At 32.7% G+C, this 23223-nt stretch overlaps 2 protein-coding genes across 2 annotated transcripts; both read left to right on the top strand.

Annotated features, from left to right (window-relative positions):
• The first annotated feature begins 533 nt into the window (after window positions 1-533).
• Window positions 534-19523, top strand: LOC124365000 (dnaJ homolog shv). The gene is made up of 5 exons (XM_046820874.1): window positions 534-757; window positions 10322-10706; window positions 11646-11788; window positions 17406-17818; window positions 19147-19523. Exons 1-5 carry the CDS (start codon window positions 687-689, stop codon window positions 19209-19211), a joined length of 1077 nt encoding a protein of 358 aa, XP_046676830.1. The 5' UTR covers window positions 534-686; the 3' UTR covers window positions 19212-19523.
• On the top strand, window positions 8166-8761 carry LOC124365002 (ubiquitin-conjugating enzyme E2-17 kDa-like). Its single transcript, XM_046820875.1, has one exon. The coding sequence runs from the start codon at window positions 8246-8248 to the stop codon at window positions 8687-8689; it is 444 nt and encodes a 147-aa protein (XP_046676831.1). The 5' UTR covers window positions 8166-8245; the 3' UTR covers window positions 8690-8761.
• Window positions 19524-23223: the final 3700 nt, after the last annotated feature.

Here is a 23223-nt window from a genome sequence, read left to right as displayed (position 1 = left end):
TATACTTTACATTTTTGAAGAAGATTTTTATGAAATGGGAGGTAGATTAAGTAGTCCTTCTCCGTAGACTAATGGTTATAGTTTCGGCTCTCTAAGAGATCACGGGTTTAAATCCCGGGAAGGGCCAATCATGTGTAGACATGATATAGTGAAGAATAATAAACAGTGTAAATCGAAGCCGGCATAGCTACCGCTGGGGCTTAAAAGAAAGAAAATAAATTAAGTAAGGGTATATGGGACAGAGCTTTAATAAGAACCTGGAAGTTGAAGAAATGACACATTAACACCTTCACTGCGGCTATACATTGAATGAGACCGACTACTCTCCCTACTATTCTGCGCAGTCAACTTGTTAATTAATTATGATTACTATATTATTATATAATATTACCAAAACCAAACAAATATTACATATCAAAGTTTTTGTTTAAGAAAAAAAGTTTCAGCTGGCAAAGATCGACGCATTTGAATTGCTTAAGACTTCCTATTGGACATTTGATTTGGCCAATCAACGTAAAACACATGAGAATGCGTTGTGTCTTCTGCAAGCTTTGGTTGGGTTACCGGGAAATACTCATAGGACAGTGTAATAGAAACAGTTTACAATATTTGTAGAAATTACGGACTATCTGTACTAATTGTTTTCTTTTTTTCCAAATATATTGATATTTAATATTATTTTTATAATGAACATTGAAGTATTCTGGTATATATTATTAGTTAATTTAAGCTTGTGCGTTTTGACAGTTTTATGTGGGTAAGTAAAGCAATATAGAGTTAGGCTATGGTTGATTAAATAATAACGCTTAAGTAGTCTACATTTCTTTCTTTCTCGTTTTCAAATACAGATATTGTGAATATCATCAAAGTGTATTTTTAAAATCAAGTATGTTAGTACATTTATATCTTAATGTTTATTTACCTAATGTAGAGAATTCAGGATATCTTATTCCTAGGGGTGGAAAAATATTGGTTTTCAGGAGTATATTTAATACATTATTATATACGTAAGGATTTGCCAATACTGTTTCTGTAGAATCTAAATGCAAAGCTTCATTTGAAGCTCATTGACAATAGTGTAGTTTAAGACGATCAAACGTTCCGGAAAATCTTTATGCTATTTTATAATGATGTACGGTGTCTCAGTAAAATTTTTTTAGAACATTTAAAAGTTCCGGAGTTCAATTGTTTATAGGGTTCACTCTTATTTTGTCAGATTTGAGCTTTATTAATAAGATTTATTTGAATTATCAGCAGTTTAGCTATGATGTTGCATTTGTGTGATTTTGTTGTACCTAACTAAACAGAAAAACTGCTACATTGCTGTCAAAATGTCTGTTGTTGACAATGTTATGTCAGTCAAGTTAACTATAGCTGCAGTATTCCATATCAAATCAACCAATGGTCTTGATCTTGACCTCTCAGATTTTGGATGCTGTAAAATCTACATTCATCAATTAAAAAGTCAAAGTTTGTTTGATTCCAACTAAAATAGTACACGATTTTCAATATATTCATAATACAAAATTTAGAATGTTTCAAAAAAAGTCTTCTCAAATGTGTTTTTTGATATGTTGTTCTTTGCTCTAACTTTTCTTGCAGCAAAACACTATTTGATTTCCTCCTTTAACTCTAGTTTTCGTCTTCTCACTACAAACAGGACACTTTGGATTTAACCCTCTAAGTGGCAAGCGACGTCTGAGACGTTCTATTTACGCCGCCGTGACGTGGCAAGCGACATCTTAGAAGTCGCTTCACATTGCCGCTTATTGCTAGGCAACTGATAATTATTTTTACGCCTAGTTTGCACAGTTGCGTTCACCACTAAATTTCAAATACATTTCATAATAGTATCATCAACATCACGATGAAATAATCAATGATACTAACTGAAATAATCCGGTACTTTGGGATTATACCGACCACACCCAGACATGAATCGTTATTTGACATTTTGCTTCTACTGATTACTAGATTAGCGTAAAACAATATTTCGTCAATATAAAACAGGAATTGTCTTATCTCAAACCCCTCCCCATCCTCAGACAGAGGTCAAAGTTGAGCGGTCTAGTAGATAACGTGATTGCAGAGTCGCGTCGCTTTGTTGTACTTCCGTGTTTTTACCTCTACATTTCTCCACAAAAATTCAACAAAAACAAACATTACCAAACTAAAACTAAACTCTTCATTGAAAAAACACTCAAAACTTGTTTTTATTCTTGATCACATTCCGCCACCCAAAATGGTGCTGTCCCGCGCTGATGTCAACGAAAGAAAAACATCCCTCGAGATAGTACCTATCAGTAAAATATCAAATTCTAGAGGGGCTGATCAGAAATATAAATTGAATTGTAATGGAAAGGCAATTATGTACCGTGCAATTCAAATATGTGATGCCGTGCGGGTACTATCTCGAGGGATGTTTTTCTTTCGTCGACATCAGAGAAAGGTGCTGTAATACAGGCACTCGATTAATACCTGGAAATGCTTGTAAGTTTTTAATTTTGTAATTAAAGAGTTGTTTTTGATTGTTTTTGTTGAATTCTATCATGTCTGTTTAAAACTATAAAATTTATATTTTTGTGTCTCTTCGATCTGGTATATTGATATCCCAAAGTAATACCAAATAAATAACGATCATGTCTAAGTTTTCTCCCGCGGTCTGTTTTTTTACTGAGGGAAAGGGAGGAAAAGGCAAGCAACTTCTAGCGATTCTGACTAGAAAAAGTGTTTTTTCTAGATTCAGTTTTTCCCATATAACTTTTACAGTGTTGTAAATAGAAAAAATATTATTGAAGGTTTTTTGTTTAGAATTAAATTGTGAATAAAGGTTGCATTTAACATAATCTCCTAGGAATGACATTTTTAAAGTTACAGAACGTAAAAATGAAAAGTTTGGTGGAGAAAAAAACTTTTTTTGAACATTTGTGTGGATATCATAACAAAAAGGTTAAGGTATGTAAAAAATAACTATACTATGTCATTCTGTAGTTTATTACGAAAAAATTGATATATAACAAGCATTGCTCATATTAGAATATGCATTTTATTTTTAAATTATAAGACAGTCCTGCTTGACTCTGAAAAATAGCCCGCCATTCCAGCAACATATTACCGCCACTTAGAGGGTTAAAGGAACAAAGTCATTATCTTGTAACCATTTAAAACAGTAGATTAATAATTGACAAACAATAATTGCATGTTCATCTTCAATGTTTTTGCCGTTGTCATTAGCCTACTTGGTACATAAATGGAATAAAAACAGCTGGCAATGATTAATTATGAATATCTATAGGTCTTATGTTGTATTCGATAGTATCAATATTTATAATCGATAATCATGATTCAATTATGTTAGTGGCCGCTTTTTATACTACAGTTAAGTTATACCTGTATCCACGTGTTATATACGTGTTAAGTTATAATTATTAGTGTTATATGGAATTGCGCAGTACTGAAAACTGCTTGCAAATTTTGTGATTAACTTACTTGTTATTGTAATAGTTTTAACTTAGTAAGAGCGTTTTCATTTCAAATCAGAGTGTATTTTGTGTTAAACTAAATAATATTATTATGAAAACAAATAGGCTACTGTAGCTCAATGAATAATTTAGAGAAAAGTTTGTCTATCAGGAGAATAATTGACCAGTTAATCGGACAGGGTTCAAATTTGTCCCGGTTTACTCTTGGAATGATTTTGTCATTCTGGGCTAGATGCTTTGAAAGTATAGCAGGATTTGAGAAACGTATTGTTTTATGTTACAAAAACTAAAAACTTCTTTTAGAGAACTGGTATATGTTCAGTACTTAAGTTTCAAAACCAAAGACATGAGATTAACTATGTAAAACAATTAACTGTAGGTATATAAATTAAAGATACCAATTTTTGCGCTAAATATTATTAAAAACTCCTTCTATAGTGGCACTAATGTAGAAATGGAACATTTAGGGTGAGAAAACTCGAAATAAGGAAGTTATGGGATAAAATAAGTAAGTTACAGTTTTTGGCTTTCAGATATTGGTCACCCTGATATCTCTCTTCCTATCTTGTTAATCCCCCACCCAGAATCAGATTCCTTCTAGTTCCCTAATTCGTTAATGCTAAGTACTTATAAGGTGAAATTCGAAGTACTATTAAACTTTTTATAATTTCAATGTGAGACCTCAATAACAGTCCGGACATTTCATTTTTGCACATTCCCAACACAACTGTCGTAACTGAAGCAATTAATAATATCAGATTAAAAAGTTATCTGATTGATTTTTTTATTTATTTACGGTAAACACCATTTTATAAAGGGAATCTTACTAATTTAAAAATTACAAAATGAGATTTGTTAAAAAAAATCACATAATATTGCAAATGTAAAGGCTATTGAAATAACAACAACAATAAAAATACAAATAAAAATTAAAAACAATAATGTATTTATTTACAATATTACCAATAAATAATAACAGGACAACATTAAAAAATCAATTGTAACAAGAAGAACGACAACTGAATTCTGTGGTTTACAACACAAAAAATATAACTTCTTTGACAATTCCCTGATGATTATTTACATGTTAACTGCCTGAGCTGTAGGTTTAAACTTTGTTGCTTTTGTTTAAATTTGGTTTTGTACACTGCATTCCTTCATTCACTGAGACCAGAGCTTACCATTTCAACATCCAAAGCGAGATGTTGGGACTTGGTTGGCATTAAAGGATAGAATATATAATAATTCTATAGTAAGAGTTGGTTCCTGCTGAGATCCTGAAGGATGGTCTTGAGTTTATGCTTGAAACTCATACCGCTGTGGTTCCAGAATAAGTCGACATGGGGGCGACAGCATTGCCTAACTTCATTAGTCTTGGGATCGTAGGTAGTACATTTAGTGAGACTGTTTGACAAAGAGGTCTTAGGATCTTGTGTTGAGCGGGAATTTGAACTCTATGAGGGATAGTAACGGGGCAGTCCACCTCACTGGTATCTTGTACAGAAAGCAAATGTCCACAATCTCATGACGCAAGTGGAGAGGATCAAGGCCGAGCTGAACCTCAACTTCAGAAATGGGGGAGTCCAAGTACCGATTACCCAACTGCAAACCTGTGAGCCGAAGGAATCTGCACTGCACTAATTGTAGTCTTTTAGAAATTGTGTGAAAGAAAGAAAGAGAAGGAGAACTCTTTATTCATGAACATTGAGAACAGAATGTTTGTCACATCATAAAATAGTAAAAAGTCCAAATCGGTTTATATTACATGAGAAGAAAATTTAAACAAGAGGGCAAAAATTAAAGGTCAAGGATGCAATATAATTGTTCTATGGTGTAGATTGACTACTTCACCAGCCAGTCATGTAGTTATCTTTTCATCGTCTTCAGGTTGCAACTTTTAAGGTCCTCGGGAAGTTTGTTGAGAAGCTTGGCTCCAGCAAATGATGGCTTTTTGGTGTAGAGAGTAGTTCTGTGGGCTGGAAGATGATATGCCTGAGCTCTTCTAGTTTGATAAGCATGTACCTCTTCATTTCTTAACAGATTTTGTTTTGAAGCATAAATAATACCTCTCATTATGTAGATTGAGGTGACTGTAAGGATGTCTAGGTCTTTGAAGGCTTCTCTACAGCTGTCAACGAGAGAGAGGCCGACCACAGCCCTTATTGCTCACTTTTGAACAATTAATACACTCTGGTGATTACCAACTGAGGAGCCACTCCATAGGGTGATTCTGTATCATGGGTGAGATTCAAAAAAGGCAAAATAGGCAATCCTTGCTGTTTTTTTTATACTAAGTTTGCCAGGCTCTTAGTGGTCAATATAGGGTTTGTCACTGTGATATACTGCTTTTTTATACTAAGTTTGCCAGACTCTTAGTGGTCAATATAGGGTTTGTCACTGTGATATACTGTTTTTTATACTAAGTTTGCCAGACTCTTTGTGGTCAATATAGGAGTTTGTCACTGTGATATGCTGCTTTTTTATACTAAGTTTGCCAGGCTCTTAGTGGTCAATATAGGGCTAACTTCCCTTGTCAATGCAGTTTAGTCAATATTACATGAGCTGATTAGGTGACAATGAAGAGTCAGTCAGCCAGTTACTACTGTCAGCTATTGTGACGGTAGGTCGGGTTGTTGTGACAGCAGGTGTCAGGTCGCTCACACTTGCACACTACAGCTGTCTGTCTGTAGGCCTGCCACCTTCGCTGTTAATGAGTTGGAGGAAATGATGTGTTGGAGCTTATGTAGTGTGAGTTGGCTCTGACGTTACTTTTCTAGAGATATTTGTACAAAATGTTGAAGTTTGTTATGACTTATTTTTTATGCTTTAGATGCCTTAAACTGTTTTAGTTACTTATCTTTTAGCTTGAGATCTTGTAAAACTCTTGGATATATATATATATTTAATTAGCTGAGCTTAGTATTGAAGGTATAAGATAACTTGAGTGGTTTTGAATGTTATGAAAATGTTTTTCTATATTGTCTTCTTTGGTGAGTAAATCTTGCTTAATTAGTTCATAATTAACTTACAGATTGATGTTGTTGAGAGGTTTTGTAGGGATTTGTACTAAAACTTCACTTAAATGGGGAGCACTTTCACTAGAGAAGTTGTACATCTGCCATCTTGGATTGTATGTTGGTGGATGTAACCTTGAAAAAGGCAAAATTTAAAGGAAAAAGAAAAGGTGACCAGTTTATGGAGTAGTATTCAAGTACCCAATTAATAAGGTCCCGGCCATTTTAATGTAACAGAGTGGCTTCATGACACTAACTAAACCTATAACAGTCATGAAAGATGTTTTCTTTGATTGAATACTTGTTTCTTAACATGAATATCCATAGTGTAGGTAATATGGAATATCTTAATATAGGTTAAGCATTTTTATTTTTTCTATATAACCCGGGAGTTTGGCAGTCATTCATTTTTTTGATGATGAGGACCACCCCTACCCCTGTAGTGGCAGTTGTTCAAAATTGAACGTCATGACGTCAAATGGTTCATTTGTTATAACATTTAAAATCTAGTTTAGCCCTGATATTTAGGTACCATTGAAATGACGGATGAATAGTTGTTTTATCAACACACAAAATGTTTTTATTCTTATTTTTCCTTCTAAACTGCTGATTCATGATGGTTTGTCATTGTTTCTCAAGAGATGTCATTCTCGTTGAATTTGATATACCTGAAGAAGATTATATATATATAGTACAGTTTGATTGTGTGTGACAAAATATAATTATGTAACTTTTTATTTACATTTGTTTCAACTTTTTGAAAGTTTTGTTGTTTTGCCGGAAGTGTATCAAAGTCTATCTCACTAACCCGTGTTTTCAAATATGTTGATGTAAAAACTTTGGTATCCAAAGTCTGTCTCGTCACTTTTTCTACTAGTTATTTACTGTATGTTGTAAATAACTGTATGTTGGACATTTTTCGGACAGAAGTGCTAGTATTTTGGCAGTAAGCATATCAATGACTTGTTTTGAATCTAACCCATAATTTGAAATAGTCCTAGATTGGTGTAATAGCTTACCAAATAATGTTTTGTTGTAAAATCCCAATATTTTCTGAAACTTTACATTTTTTCTATCTTTTAGCTATTTTGGAATTATCAATTTAAAACTCGTTATTAGTTCGCTATGCATGGTCCACTCTAAAAGTATGTAAATTTAATTATTTAAGTTCAAGTTTCACCTATTGTAAAAAATATTATGAATTATATTAATATGTATTATTATTCCTAAAACAATTACTGAATAAAACAAATATTACATTATTATAAAAACATAGTATTTTAAGTGAAGATATAATTTAGAATAAGCGCTTGCAAATGGAGCAAAAATAGCCTACTAGTACAGGATTTTTATTTGTCAGCTCCAGGGTTAAAGCATAAGTTAATTATTCACAGCAGCAATTGTATCAAACTATTGTAAATTTACTGTATACAATATGAGGTTGAGTGGTAGAGAGGGCTTCATGGGACATTTTCATTTCATTTTATTGATATCCAATAGAAAAATGATTGTTTTATTTATTGTATTTTATGTAAAGATTTCAGATGTTTGAAATCCTATTAAACAAAGTTTGACCTTAGAATATACTTGCATACTTTATTGTAATATGCCACTAGCAAGTAAAGATAATTTATGAATAATCTTGTATTTTGTATTGTAAATAAATCTTGTATTTTCCGATCCTAAGTCTTTTGATAGCGGTTTCATTGTCTAGTTTGGAGACAGTGTGACAAAACAGCAGTTCAGAAAATGGCATTAAAACGAATTAATAAGGAACTGCAAGACCTGGGCCGTGACCCTCCAGCACAATGTTCAGCGGGGCCAGTTGGAGATGATTTATTTCATTGGCAAGCCACAATTATGGGACCTCCTGACAGTCCATATCAAGGGGGAGTTTTCTTTTTAACAATCCATTTTCTTACAGATTACCCATTCAAACCTCCTAAGGTTGCGTTTACAACTCGAATTTACCATCCTAACATAAATAGCAACGGTAGCATTTGTCTTGATATTCTAAGATCTCAGTGGTCACCTGCATTAACAATATCAAAAGTGTTGCTGTCTATCTGCTCACTGCTCTGTGATCCAAATCCGGATGATCCTCTAGTCCCCGAGATCGCCAGGATATACAAGACAGACCGAGAAAAGTACAACGAACTGGCTCGAGAATGGACGCGTAAATATGCCATGTGATGATTCGGCCATTAAATCGACACCCACGTTTATACTAGTTATCAAAAAATGTTCCAAAACTTACAAAACAATAAGAAACTTGCATACTTTATTGTAATATGCCACTAGCAAGTAAAGATAATTTATGAATAATAAATTATCGGAGTGTATGATGTCCTCTGCTGTAGATTAATTTTCTTACAACAGAGAACAAGACAAAGTTCACCGGTGTGTTAACTAAAACAGTGTTTAGTTTTTATTTAATGAGTTTTGGAGTCAACCATTGGTCCAGCGTTGGGAAAAGTTTGGTTACCAATGATTCTTTTCATATTTCTGCCTGGTCTAGTGATATCTTTTTAGGCTATTAGTGAAATGTTTAGGACCTAGGTAGTTAATGTTCATGTAAATGCATTACATATCTCAAAACCATAGTAAAACATTGTTATTGTTAAATCAAAGTATCATTTGGTAGTAAATTATATAAGTTCTTCCAAATTGTTATCAGTCAAGTTCATGGTGCACAGTTAAGTGCAGTATTGTTTTTTTTCATTGTTCATTTTTTTATGATTTTGAGATGTCCATGTGATACAATCTTTGATTTAACACAACATTTAAAAGCCAATAAACTTAAAATGAGTTTGTAAGAATATATATATAAAATTTGTTTGAAATTATATTAGGGTTAAATTTGCTTTGCATTTATTTTACACTGAAGGAAAAGAACTCTTGAAACAACTTCTCGTATTGTGCTTATCATTTCCAAAAAATGTGAGAGATTCAATTGAATGTTTTATTACTGATTCACAATCTTAGTATATTTTACTTGCCGTGTCTGGTTTACAAAAAAAATCACCAACAAAGCAAACTCTGATTATATGAGTGAAATGAAAAATGGAAATTGGCAAATTTACTTAAACATTCACTGACTAAATTACAAGCACCATGAATGAAGTCCATTAGATTGCAGGTGGCCTGTTCTTGATCATTACCAATACAAATTATGCAATGTTGTCAAGTTGCTTCCTAGCAGTGAAAAATAGTCAATACCAACTGGAATAAAGACCTGAGTGTCTAAGTATGATAGACCCAAACACATTCTTTAGATTTGGCAGTTCAATTGAAGTTGTTGAGAAAAGCAAATGATTGCCAATAAGCAATAAGCTAATGAATTATTTTAGTTTAATTGGTGAATAGCGATTTCTGCTTAATTTAAATCATTGTTATTGTACAAATAGTGCGTAGACAAGTAGTGTCTCTTGATGAATGCCCATGCATATAATTATTTTAGCAATAAAAAATTCAGTATTGTGCGAATCAAAACTTAGATGATAGTTATTTGTGAAACAAGTTTTAAATACATTTATAATAAATATCTTAAATTCAATATTATCGAATAAATTCAAATTATGATGATCATAAAACACAGATCACAACATGCTGTCAAAACATAACATAAGATGAGTTGAAAGCACTCAGGTCTCGTATTATGTTATGTATTTGCATTTTGTCCGAATTAATTGTTTTGAATTGATTTTGAAAGTAGTCATATTTGTTCAATGTTGGCAACCATTAAATGGAGTATTTGTTCATAATTTTATTTAGTCCATTGTTGAGCAATTTGCGGCTTGTATTAATTAAGTGTGACTGTTTCAGGCGAGATTTCTATAACATTTTAAATGTACCACGACATGCTTCAAAAAACCAGATTAAAAAGGCATATAGACTTTTAGCACAAAAAATGCACCCAGATAAGAACATTGATGACCCAAGAGCTTCAGAGAAGTTCAGTGATATTAATGATGCCTATTCGGTCTTGTCTAATGAAGAGAAGCGGGAACTGTATGACCGTTGCGGTGAAGAGTGTGTGAAGAAAGATAGTGGGGGAATGGGTGGGGCCGATCCGTTTGCAAGTTTCTTTGGAGATTTTGGTTTCTTTGGTGGTGGAGGTCAGGAGTCCCGAGATACACCCAAGGGTGCCACCATAACGATGGACTTATACGTAACTTTAGAGGAGCTCTACAGTGGAAATTTTATAGAGGTAGGTTTTATTACATTTTATATTAGAACAAGTTTAAAATAATTCTAAATAAAATTTAAAAATCATATCAAACATGAAGATGAAGATGTGCCATACACACAAAAGACTAAATACATTACAGAAAGTCTGATATACCATGTTGACAATACAAGAAGTACTTTTTAATTACTTGAATTATCAAAGTAAATTAGTAAAATATTCCATTGTTTGAAAAATAAACTTCAGTTACTGCATATGCACTAAGTAACACAATTATAATACAGTACATGTAATCAATGCTGTCCAATTTTTCAATTAAATTGTACTGAATTTATCCAGCTGTTCTAGAACATGCAAATGAAATGTCTTATTTGATTGTCTTTCAACTATCCTGGTAGATGCAGCATTACAATCATTCAGCCCAAGAAAATCTTTGGACTGCCACCTTTTTCTATTTGTTTTATCACCAAAGTTTATAAAATTCACAATTATAATGAAAAATATATATCAAAAAGTTTAACAAATTTTAAAATTATATAACCTCCCACTCTCAAATATTAATACAAAAAACTCTAAAATGTGTTACTCACATATTTCTCACGTCACTATTCATTCAAACCCTTGAGTTTTGTGCGGCTTATTAAATCCATAATGTTTTTTGTGTGCCTCATAAAATGCATTTTAATGGAAAGGAAATGGAAGATGATGATTTATTAATCCATCATTAAATCATCCAAAATATTACTGCAACATAAATTAATATATTGGCTCTTTTCACATCACAAAAGACGTAAAATCAAAATTGCTTAAGTTGGATGTACATAAACAAGCGTGATGTGTCCAACTTATTACTAAGTAATATTGACCACCATGAAATTTACTACATTGTAAAATTGACTTTTCCATAGAAGTGGAAAATGGTTATTTTTAACATATCTGACTTTTTAATTTTTCTTATAGATCACACGTAATAAACCAGTTATGAGGCCTGCGAAGGGTACTCGTAAGTGCAACTGTAGACAAGAGATGACAACAAGACAGCTGGGGCCTGGCCGGTTCCAGATGATGCAGCAGACTGTCTGTGATGAGTGCCCAAATGTCAAGTAAGTTGGTTATTAAACATCGTATTGTAGTGTAAATTAATATTTTGGGTGCCAAGAGTCAAATGTCATAATAGAATTTTATTGCTGAAAGCAAATATCAGGGTCACAAAATATATTTATATATACACACACACACACACAAGGTGTTCCTTACCACCAGGCCGCAATATCCTGTCGTTCACAAAGAGCAATACAATAAACCCCTGTGCTCAAAAAGTTTTAAATAAAAAACAGGTTGTATGGCACATCAAATTAAAGGTCATTAAAAAAGGAACATTTTAAACTTCATTTCTATCCTCTATTTTACATTGAAAAAAACTGTATTATAATACGATTCAAGCATTGCTCTTAGTAATTACTGATTTAAAACTAATTGTTTGGGAAAAATATTAATCCTTTTACAGTTTACTAATTATAAAAACATATGTCATAACTAGCAGCATAACTTACATGTCAGTATAATTATGTTATTAAAATTCTTTAGATATATTTTAATTTTTAGATTCTATGTTATGTTCCCTTAAAGATGTTCAAAATTTTCAAGTGTACTTATTAGGAAATTGTTGTACACTACTCCAGTTAATGTACCTTTAAAGAAATAAGGACCAACAATTACATTTCAGATTATACTGCATACATGTCAAATGCCCAATACCTTTAATTGTCAACCTCAAGCATCCAGTGAGAATTTTCAAATGCCCAATAGCGCATATGCGATTTACTTCATCATTGCTGAAGAACGTGGTTTCACACCATAAAAAATATCAAAAGAAATGAGGATTTTTATCAGGTCCCTTGCCAATGGGCAAAAGTTCATCCTGTACATGTAATCTTCCTCTGATAATTATCTAAAAGGGTGCATTTTATGAGCTTTCACTATTCTGCAAATAGATGATGGACTTGTGCCAAAGTCAGGAGAAATTCAGCAGATTGTGTCGTGAGTATTTTGAAAAGCAGCTGCTATAATCTCGAGACCTTTCTCACTCGTAACTAGTCCTACAATTTCCTTGGATTTATTGTGGTGAGGTTGCACTTGGCCAGTCTCTTTTACCCAAGCTGCTAGACTTTGGAATGTTTTCCATGAGGGATGCTCACTCTTGGGTTATCACTCTGCATATAAGCGTTGGTAAAATTGGTAATATCATTATTTGCCATTCCTGTTTCTAATGAAAAGAAACTAAATCATAAACATTTACTAATTAAAACAAACAATACTTTATACTAAAGTAATTGGAATGGAGACAAAACAACTTTTACATTACAGAAGAAAATAGGTTAAGTTAGTTATGAGTAAAATGCAAACCATGCCAGAAACATAAATAACTTTTAATAGCTTAAATAAACAGCTGTTCACAGTAATCAGTTCATTGACTTTAAATCAGCTGTTCAGAGTAAAACAGTTTAGAAAACTATACTTCATGTTGTGTAATGTGTAAAGCATGGTATTATGTTTGGTAGTACTAATCAGTTGTTTGTTATTCGATTTTAATGAAACAACCACTGTTAGATTTAGAATAAAGTTTACAACATTTTAATATTCTTGTAAAATTTTCATACAGGGTATCGATTTTGCGGAATTTAACATAAAAATTTATGATTGGCTGCCATTTTGAAACCGATAAAGATAATTTGTTCATATTTTTTTCTCAAATGGGCATAAAAAAGGCCAACACAACTGCAAAGTTTAATAACTTTATCTTTACTGGTATAAAAGATATAACTTTTTTGATAAAAATCACATATAGACAGATAGACGGAAAACTAAAAAGTTTAGGACATACCTCCATATGAAGTTTTTTGCTCATTTTCACGTCTAGAACAAAATACCACAATATTGGAACACCTTTAGGAAACACCCTGTATGTATGAGCTTCCTTATATATATATATATATATATATATATATATATATATATATATATATATATATATATATATATATATACAGGGTGTATATTATGTCTGGAAACACCCAAATATATCCTTTAATAATTTAAATATAAATTTGAAACCTCTTACAATCGTGATAGAGATTGGGCATCTACTTTTTGGAACAATGTTTTGTTATGTCACACCAACGGGGGACGTCCTGCCGAGGGTAATCGTGAATATTCTTAATGGAAGCCTATACCTTGTGATACATAATTTTAAAAGGTAATAGCTTACTGAATTGAATGCCACAAACCGCATCTCAAAGGAATTATTCTATCAGAAAATAGAGCATTTTTTAGTATTGAAAATTTACTGATGTTCAACAATGTAATTTTAACATGGTTCTTGCCACAAAATGTGTTACACTAATTTTTTAGCATTTTTTTTAAATGTTCAATTAAATAAAACAAAAATTTTCATTTTAAGCTGGTTCTATTAGCACAAATTTGCCAGTTTTTATTACAGTACAATTATGGAAATACTTATGTTTATTGATTTCTTATTACAAATAAAAAATAATGTATGCTGTTAGAAAAGTCTTACAACAAACGTTTTACCTGCATTTGGTGTCAAAGCAATTGTTCGAAACTGTGTTCCTTCTACGGTTTGACAATGAGCCAATCTTGTGTAAAATGATTCGACAGAGTTGCCTAACATTTCTTCAGTTATCAAAGCAATCTCCTCTATAATCCTGTTTCTTAGGTCTTCCAAATTATGAGGCTTTCTTCTATAAACATTGGATTTTAAATGACCCCATAGAAAATAATCGATTGGTGACAAATCCGGAGATCTTGGAGGCCATTCGATTTCTCCTCTTCGGCCAATCCATTTATGAGGAAACCTTAAATCCAAATACTCTCTTACCTGTCTCCCATAATGGGGTGGAGCACCATCCTGCTGAAACCATACATTATCAAAGTATTCTCCTGATGCAATTTGAATAGCTGGGATTATTTCATTTTGGAGCATATTGTAGTAAAGTTCGGCATTTAAATTTCCATTGATGAAAAAAGGGTCCAACAATTTTGTTACCTAAAATTCCACACCATACGTTCAGTTTTTGTGGTTGCTGTGAATGGGACTCAGTAATCCAATGTGGGTTTTCACTAGCCCAGTAACGGCAATTGTGCCTGTTAACATTGCCATTTAGGAAAAAAGTTGCCTCATCAGAAAATAGTATGTTGGTCAGAAAATCTCTATTGTCATCACATTTGCGCATCACAAGTTCACAAAACTCAACTCTTCTGTCGTAATCATCCTCACTTAACTGTTGGACTAAATGAACTTTAAATGGTTTGTATTTATTAATTTTCAAAATCTTACTTACAGACATAGGGTGCATATCATGTTGCTGTGCAGCTTTTTCTGAGCGATGTATGTGGGTCTTCAATAAATGTTTGCAAAACATCTAGTGCATGTTCTTCATCTGTTGCAGATTGTATCCTACCCGACTTTAGCCGATTACGTACACTCCCTGTCATTTCAAAACGCTCAATAGTTTTTGATATTGTTGAAACACTTATGGGATTCCTTTCTGGGAAAGTGTCATTAAACAAATTACAAACTTCCCGATAAGATCTTTGACGATCGCGATATCCTCGCATCATCAACAGAGTAATTTCGTTCTCTTTCAGACAATTCCATTAAAATGCCAAATAAAAACTGAACTACTGTAATTAGATAACTTGTTGACAGCAATGCTTCAGAGACACTGATTAACTCGACAGGAATGATATGACCTTTGTCCCCATTTGTAATTCCCAAGCTTAGACCTGTCTAGTGAAAGCTCCATGCTCAACAAACTGAAACCTGTAGACCAGATGATTAATAACACAATAATGTTTCTCATAGGCTAGTGACCTTTGTCTCTTTAAACCTTCCTGCTGACTGGAAAACACCAAGTACAGATTCATAAGTAATCAGAGAAAGTGACTCATAAGTTTTATTCATTGTAATAAAAACTGGTAAATTTGTACTAATGAAACCAGCTTAAAAATAAATTGTTTATTTTATTTTAATTGAACATTTAAAAAAATGCTAAAAAATTAGTGTAACACATTTTGTGGCAAGAACCATGTTAAAATTACATTGTTTGAACATCAGTAAAATTTTCAATACTAAAAATGCTCTATTTTCTGATAGAATAATTCCTTTGAGATGCGGTTTGTGGCATTCAAATTCAGTAAGCTATTACCTTTAAAATTATGTATCACAAGGTATAGGCTTCCATTAAGAATATTCACGATACCCTCGGCAGGGACGTCCCCCGTTGGTGTGACATAACAAAACATTGTTCCAAAAAGTAGATGCCCAATCTCTATCACGATTGTAAGAGGTTTCAAATTTATATTTAAATTATTAAAGGATATATTTGGGTGTTTCCAGACATAATATACACCCTGTATATATATATATATATATATATATATATATATATATATATATATATATATACAGGGTGTATATTATGTCTGGAAAAACACCCAAATATATCCTTTAATAATTTAAATATAAATTTGAAATTATATATATATATTCTCAACCTTGTTACTAATTACTGGTTAGTATTATTTTTATCCTATGTTCTTGGAACTGAATTCTTGGTGAAATAATGATCTAAATGACATGTATAGTAATTTTTTTCTCTCTTGGATTTTGTAGCCATTCAACAGTTCGTCATTTCAAAGTTTTATGAAGTGACTAAATTAGCAACTAACATTCCAAAGAACACTGGAACCACCAGACTCATCCCCCAAGATATCAATTTAGTGAATTATGTCTCTATTTTAGCAGTAACGTGGTGAGTCATGGTTACAAAATCCTTGCCATTTGGACAAGTCCTAAGATATTTAATAAAAAACTTGTACTAAATTGTTCAGAATTTAAACACCTTCAAATGTGCTGTACGACCAATCTTCCTATTTAAAATTTTCAAGATTCAAACCTGTGACCCTCGTTTTCGGGCACATCCTGTATTTTAAATGCTAGATTTTAACAATTTTTATGACATTTAATAGAATTGCAGTTTATCACATCACAGCTGCTATAATTCAACACAGAAGATTGTGGGCGGCTGCTCTGAAGCATTCTGTAAAATGCCAAATCTTTAGTTAAAAATACTAAAAAAAAAAAATTAAATTAAAGTCTTTTATTAAATATTAATTTTATAGCTAAAATAACTGTTTATTCAATTAAAGCTTCAGTTTTTGAAAACTTTGTTACTTACCTGTGGTCTTTAATTCATGGCTGTTTATCTGGTCTATACCTAGAAATTTCCTCCCTTGGTTGACTCAGCAGATTAAAAATTTAACATTTGTTCTATGAAAACTGTTTTATTAGATTTATGTTTTCTTCTAATTTTGTTTGTAATTTATTGAATTTTTCTGATTCAATGAGGATTACTAACCTTGATTGTTGATTTTCTTTTGTGATGCGTTTATTAGAAGTTCAAAAGTTGGCTTTTTTGGGTGAACGATTTGTGTTCAATGTAAACCATTTCTCACCTCTCTTTAGGATTTTTTCCTCGTCTTCTTTATTCTGATTGTTATTTTCAGAACTTTTAGGCATAGTCTTGGTGAGAAGTTCTTCAGGTGTCTGCAATAAATTGCATTTTTCTTGTGATGTATCAATGTATGTAGGTCTTGAACTGTGGTATGTTAAAATATCATTTAATCTTCTTTACTCAGACTCGTAAATGAGGAACGGACACTGGAGATAGAGGTGGAGCCAGGTATGACAGACGGTCAGGAGACTAGATTTGTAGCAGAAGGAGAGCCCCACATTGATGGAGATCCAGGAGATCTAGTTCTTCGAATCCGGACGATGCCACACAGGACGTTTGAGCGCCGTGGGGATGATCTCTACACCAACGTCACTCTGTCACTACAGGATGCCCTGGTTGGGTTCTCCATGGAGATTGAACATCTGGATGGCCGTAAAGTGGTGGTGACAAGGGACAAGATAACATGGCCAGGAGCACGTATCCGAAAGAAGGGCGAGGGAATGCCTAACTATGAAAATAATAATCTACATGGAACTCTGTACATAACATTTGATGTTGAGTTTCCAAAGTCCGAACTTTCTAATGAGGACAAAGAAGGTAATATAATTGATTCTTTTTCAGTATTAGATTATAGATTTCAATATTTTTATAGGCATTATAATATAGGTTTTCTATTTTGGATCATTTATATTAATTAGTAATACAGTAATTGGATTTTTTTTTCATAAAATATGTGATTATATTATTTTATTAGTGAAATCCAATTAACTGTAATTTAATCTATGCTTTATCAGAGGATTGTTAAAACAGAAAATTATTGAAATGATTAGGTGTAATATGTTTGTAGACAAGTTAATGTGAATTTATTAAAACCAAGTTAATGTGAAATTTTGTATTACCACATAATTTCTTTATTTTATTTGATCATGTCCTGAGTTATGGTTGCTTATTTTAGAAAAGGAGTAATTTATTAATTTAAATTGTTTGTTATTGATAATTTTACACTTAACCACAAGCCACAAGAGAATGTAACAACACTTTACTTTTTGTGTGATTTAATGACTCAAATACTGCTGATTGTAGCATCAAATTTTAAAAAATTGAACATTTTTGTACAGGCTGAAGTTTTTGTAAAATTTACTGTTAGCGTTTTAACTGGCCGCCATTTCGTATTTTGTTGAAAATACAACAAACACATAATTATTATTTTTCAGTGATATGTTTACAAGTATAGCATATGAACATTTTGTAATTTTAAACTCACAAACCAGCTGTTGGTTCTTTTCTAAATAGCAGGCCATTTTTATCAATTTAGAATTTTTTGTTTATAAAACGTTTAAAAATTTTTGTTTAAACTATTTCATATTTGCTACAATTTGTTCTCAGCAAATCAAAGAGTACTATGATGCCTTATCTTAAGACAGTCTTGTTGACATCTTGTCAAAAGAATAAGTTTAACAAGATTAAGCCAAAAAGTATATACAGTATTAAATTGAGATTTCTGATGGTCAATGAACAATATTCTATATTACAGATACTCTCGCTAATATGAATAATGAATTATTTGAATTGATTTTTTCATGTTGCGAAATTTTAATCACCATTTAGAATATAAAAAGAATTCTTTAACATTTTGATAGACAGAAAAGAAGTAGCCTTTCAGGATCTTTTAAAACTTGTACTTTATTAAAAATTAACAAAAGTGCCAACTACATGCTGCTGAAATTGCACTTAGTCATAAAAAGATTAAAGCTATATGTAAAGCATAAGGTTCATATTAATTGAGACATACAACTTTTCAGAAATAAGATATGGGCATTTATATTGGTTAATGCAATGCATAAAATCTCTGAATGTTATTAGTTATTAACTTATCTAAATGAATACGTTACAATATATTGTATTTGCATTTTCTCTTGTTTCAGCAATAAAGAAGATTCTGAATCAGAATTCTGTGAACACGGTATATAATGGACTCGGAGGATTTTAGATGTAGGGCCAGACCTGAGGGTCATTGTACGTTGTGTACTGTGTGCACACATTATTTATTATCACCGGTTGACTGCGAGATGTGACCGTAACCATTTCCGAGATAGCCGAGTCGAAGATCTCATTGTGTTTAACAGACATTATTTTAATGTACAAACTTTGTCCACTGTCCTCATGTGTTTGTATTTGTTTATCGATTTTGTAATTATAATAAAAGCGTGTTTGTAAAGATGCTAAGCTCCTGTACATAATTTATTGTTATCAATTGCATATTAATTTTTCATTGTACAAAACAATAAACGTGTCAAAAATCTTTGTTGCTGTTTGTCTCCAAAAAAAACCTTCACATCAGATATCCACTGTAAAAAAGAAAAATTTGTCTACGATAATACCAGGTGTGATCACGAAATACGGTGATTTAATTTTTATAGCAGCAACTACTGATACTACATCCATATAATGGATTTTGCCTATAAGTGTGATCTGTTGGGACAGGCAGTGACAAGTTTCAAAACGCTGCAGCTATCAGTTGTCTGACAGAGCCGCTAGAGTGAGGTGTTTATTGTGTCTGTCATGTATTTAGAACAACGCATTAACATTAAATTTTGTTTTAAGTAGCAAAAGAATACGATAGAAGCTCATGAAATGTTAAAATCTGTCTATAGCAAAAATGTGGTAAGCATGTATACAAGTGTGGTCAATTTAAAAACTTATGAATCTGTTGAAAACATTTTGACACCATTTCTTGACAGTGAGAGGGCCATGACTGAGCATCAAAAAGTCAAGGAAAAGTACTTTGAAGGAGATTAAATCAAATTTGATGTAAGTTTATTACTTTTTGGAATAAAAATAATTCACTGTATTGTTTGATTGTGCATCGTATTCTGGTTACTTTTTACAATTACTCGTATAAAAGTATTGAGCATAATAATCTAATGTTTTAAAAACATTACAATTATTAACAATGAAACATATTTATAAAGCATGTTTGTTATCACATCACAATTAGTCAATTGTATCAGATATATACATATATATATATATATATATATATATATATATATATATATGTTTTATAACACATATCCTACATTTAACATTTTCCTACAATTTTAAGACAGAGGGGATAGCTAAGGTGAGACAGTGTAATGTTAACTGTAAAGACATCATTAGAACATATAATCTTTTTTTCTCTCTTTAGCCTCAGTGTTAGCTATGCTGGCTTCGATGTACACTTGTACATAGTACACTAATTATCTTGTCTATACATCATGGGACCTCCCCGGGATTTGAACCCGTGATCTCTCAGAGAGCCAAGATTATATCCATTAGTATATGGAGGAGGACAACATATAATCAATTTGAAGTTTAGGTACAGGATTAATTTTTTATATTTCCAAAAACGTTTGTGTTTAAGATAAGAGTGTACCAAAACCAATCAATGTTAAAACACAGCTGTATTTATTACACCACTATTAATAATAATAGTCACTACAGAATATGTCAATGACAAACTTAAGGTTTAAAGGCAGAAATATTAAATTTCTTTTTCTTGATGTGGAATTTGTTTTATCTTGAAAAACGTTCAACTTATTGTACAAATAGTGTTTGTGATGGGTATAGGTTTAATTACAATAAAAGATAAACTACAGGATAATGAGGTATGGAAAAAATTCTGAACAAAATCAAAACTTTTTGCTGTTAACTTGGTTGGGTGAACTAATATTTTGAATGCTGACATTGCTTATCTATATAAAATGACCACACCTAAATGTTGAGAACAAGTGCCAAAGATATTAAAAAACTATGAGGGCTATTCAAAAAGTATTGGAATGTTAAAAAGTAGAGCTACGAACTTTAATCCCCTTCAAAGTAGTCTCCTTGGTGATGCACACACTTCTCCTAGTACTTTTGCCACTGTTGAAAACATTTCTGGAAGGCATCTTTTGGAATGCTGTTAAGTTCAGCCATCGTATTCAGTTTAATTTCAAAATCGCTAATACGAGTAGTTTTGGAGAACAATTATGTTCCTGAAGTTTGACTATTTAACATGGTAAGGATAGAATGAGCCTTTAAGATAGCTGAAACAGTTACCATTGAAAATTATAAAAAGATTTTGAAAAAATCGTACAATAGTAAAACAGAAACTATTTAAGAAAAATCAATATAAAAAAATAGGAAGTCAAGTGTAATGTATTGAATTACAATAATAATTATTATACATATTATAAATTGTTACTGGCAAGTTAAGCCACAGCCAAAGACCAACTGTATGATCGTATGATGCTGTGACGTCATATGGGGGTGATCAGTTTTTGGAATAAATGCCATTGGCTGTTCTCATCACGCCACCAGATCATACCACCACTACCACTTCCAGTGTCCCTGCCCTTGTCTCTCCCGCTCTCTCAGTTACCCTCCAACTTAACCGAGCACAGTCGATGATGTAAACTATTCAGTCTTTTATTCCGATTCCCCGTAACCCGTACACAACAATTGGCGACGAGGTATTAATGCGATCCCGCGAGTGCAATGCAACCTGTTCGATTGTGCGTAAATAATTTCTCCGAAAAATTATAGTGGGAGGAAGTGTGTCTGTAGTTTGGCGTCACGTGGACTCAAAATCGGTACATTTTGATGTTGGAAGACAAGGTCGTAAATTGGAACATTTCGTCTCTATTTAGTGAAACAGTGTAAAATGGCGGGAATTATTGGCGGAATCGGTGACTTCGACAACAGTGCAGAAACTTGGAATTCGTATGTTGAACGATTTGAATTATTTCGTTGACTGTAACAGTATTAGTGACGACAAAAAGGTTAGTAGTACTTACTAACAGTCGTGGGTGTGAAAACGTACAGTTTTGTTACGAGATTTATGTACGCCGGAAAAAAACCTTCAGTGAAAAAGTTCGATGAATTAGTGAAGTTAATTCAGGACCATTTGTACCCGAAGCCATCATTCATAGCTGAAAGGTATAAGTTCAGCAAAAGGATCAGCCGAGGAAGGAGAATCAGTCGCAGAGTACATCGCCAGCCAGCCTCAAGAAGTTGTCTGCATACTGCGAGTTTGGCGCATCCCTCAACGACTATCTCAGAGACAGACTGGTGAGGCGGCATCAGGAGTGAGTCGACCAAGCAGAGGCTGTTGGGAGAGACCACCCTAACCTTCGACCAGGCTGTGAAAATCGTCTGCTCAGTGGAAGCGGCGAGAAGAAATGCGGCGGCATTGACAGTGAACGGCGGCAGCCGGGTCCAGCGGATGGCAGCGCATCACCACCCACATGTGAGAGTCGGCGGCAGCGGTGGCAGCGCGAGAGCTACAACGCAAGGCACGAAGTCAAGGTGCAGTTGTACGTGCTGTGGGCAGTGTGGTCACTATAGGAAGCAGTGCAAATTGTTTGGTGTTGTGTGTCACAAATGTGGTAAAAGAAATCACATATCTAAGGTATGTCGATCTACTGAAATAAGTAAGTTACCAGACAATCAGCTTTCGAAAGTTAAGAAAGGTATATCTTATCAGTCTAATTTTCAAAACAAGAAAAACAAAGATTATAAGAAACATAATTTTGTAAATGATAGTTCAGAACTGTCAGATTCAAATAATTCTAAGAATTATGTTCAGAGTGATGAAAATCTTGAGAGTTATGTCGAGGACATACAGAATTTATTTAAGAGTAAATGAAACTCACGGTGAAAGAATTTAGAGTTGACCCAATTAAGATTAAAGTCCTAATGCAAGGTCGAGAAACCATATTTGAAGTTGATACTGGATCTAGTGTCACAGTGTGTAGTGAGGATTTTTATGAAAATAATTTTAGTTTTCTTGTAAATTGTTAGAAAACGACCTAACTTTGAGTTCGTACACTAATGAACCTATTATTACCTGTGGGCAAAGTTAATGTTGATGTTTGCTATGAGAAAATACATAAATGCTTAGATTTGTATGTGATTAGAGGAGGTTCACACATCCTTTAATGGGTCGTGATTGGCTTAAAGTACTGGGAGTTGACATT

The sequence above is a fragment of the Homalodisca vitripennis genome, chromosome 6 (assembly GCF_021130785.1).
Source record: "Homalodisca vitripennis isolate AUS2020 chromosome 6, UT_GWSS_2.1, whole genome shotgun sequence".
Lineage (NCBI taxonomy): Eukaryota > Metazoa > Arthropoda > Insecta > Hemiptera > Cicadellidae > Homalodisca > Homalodisca vitripennis.
Note: the sequence above shows the minus strand (reverse complement) of the source record. Positions and strands in the feature narration are given on the sequence as shown.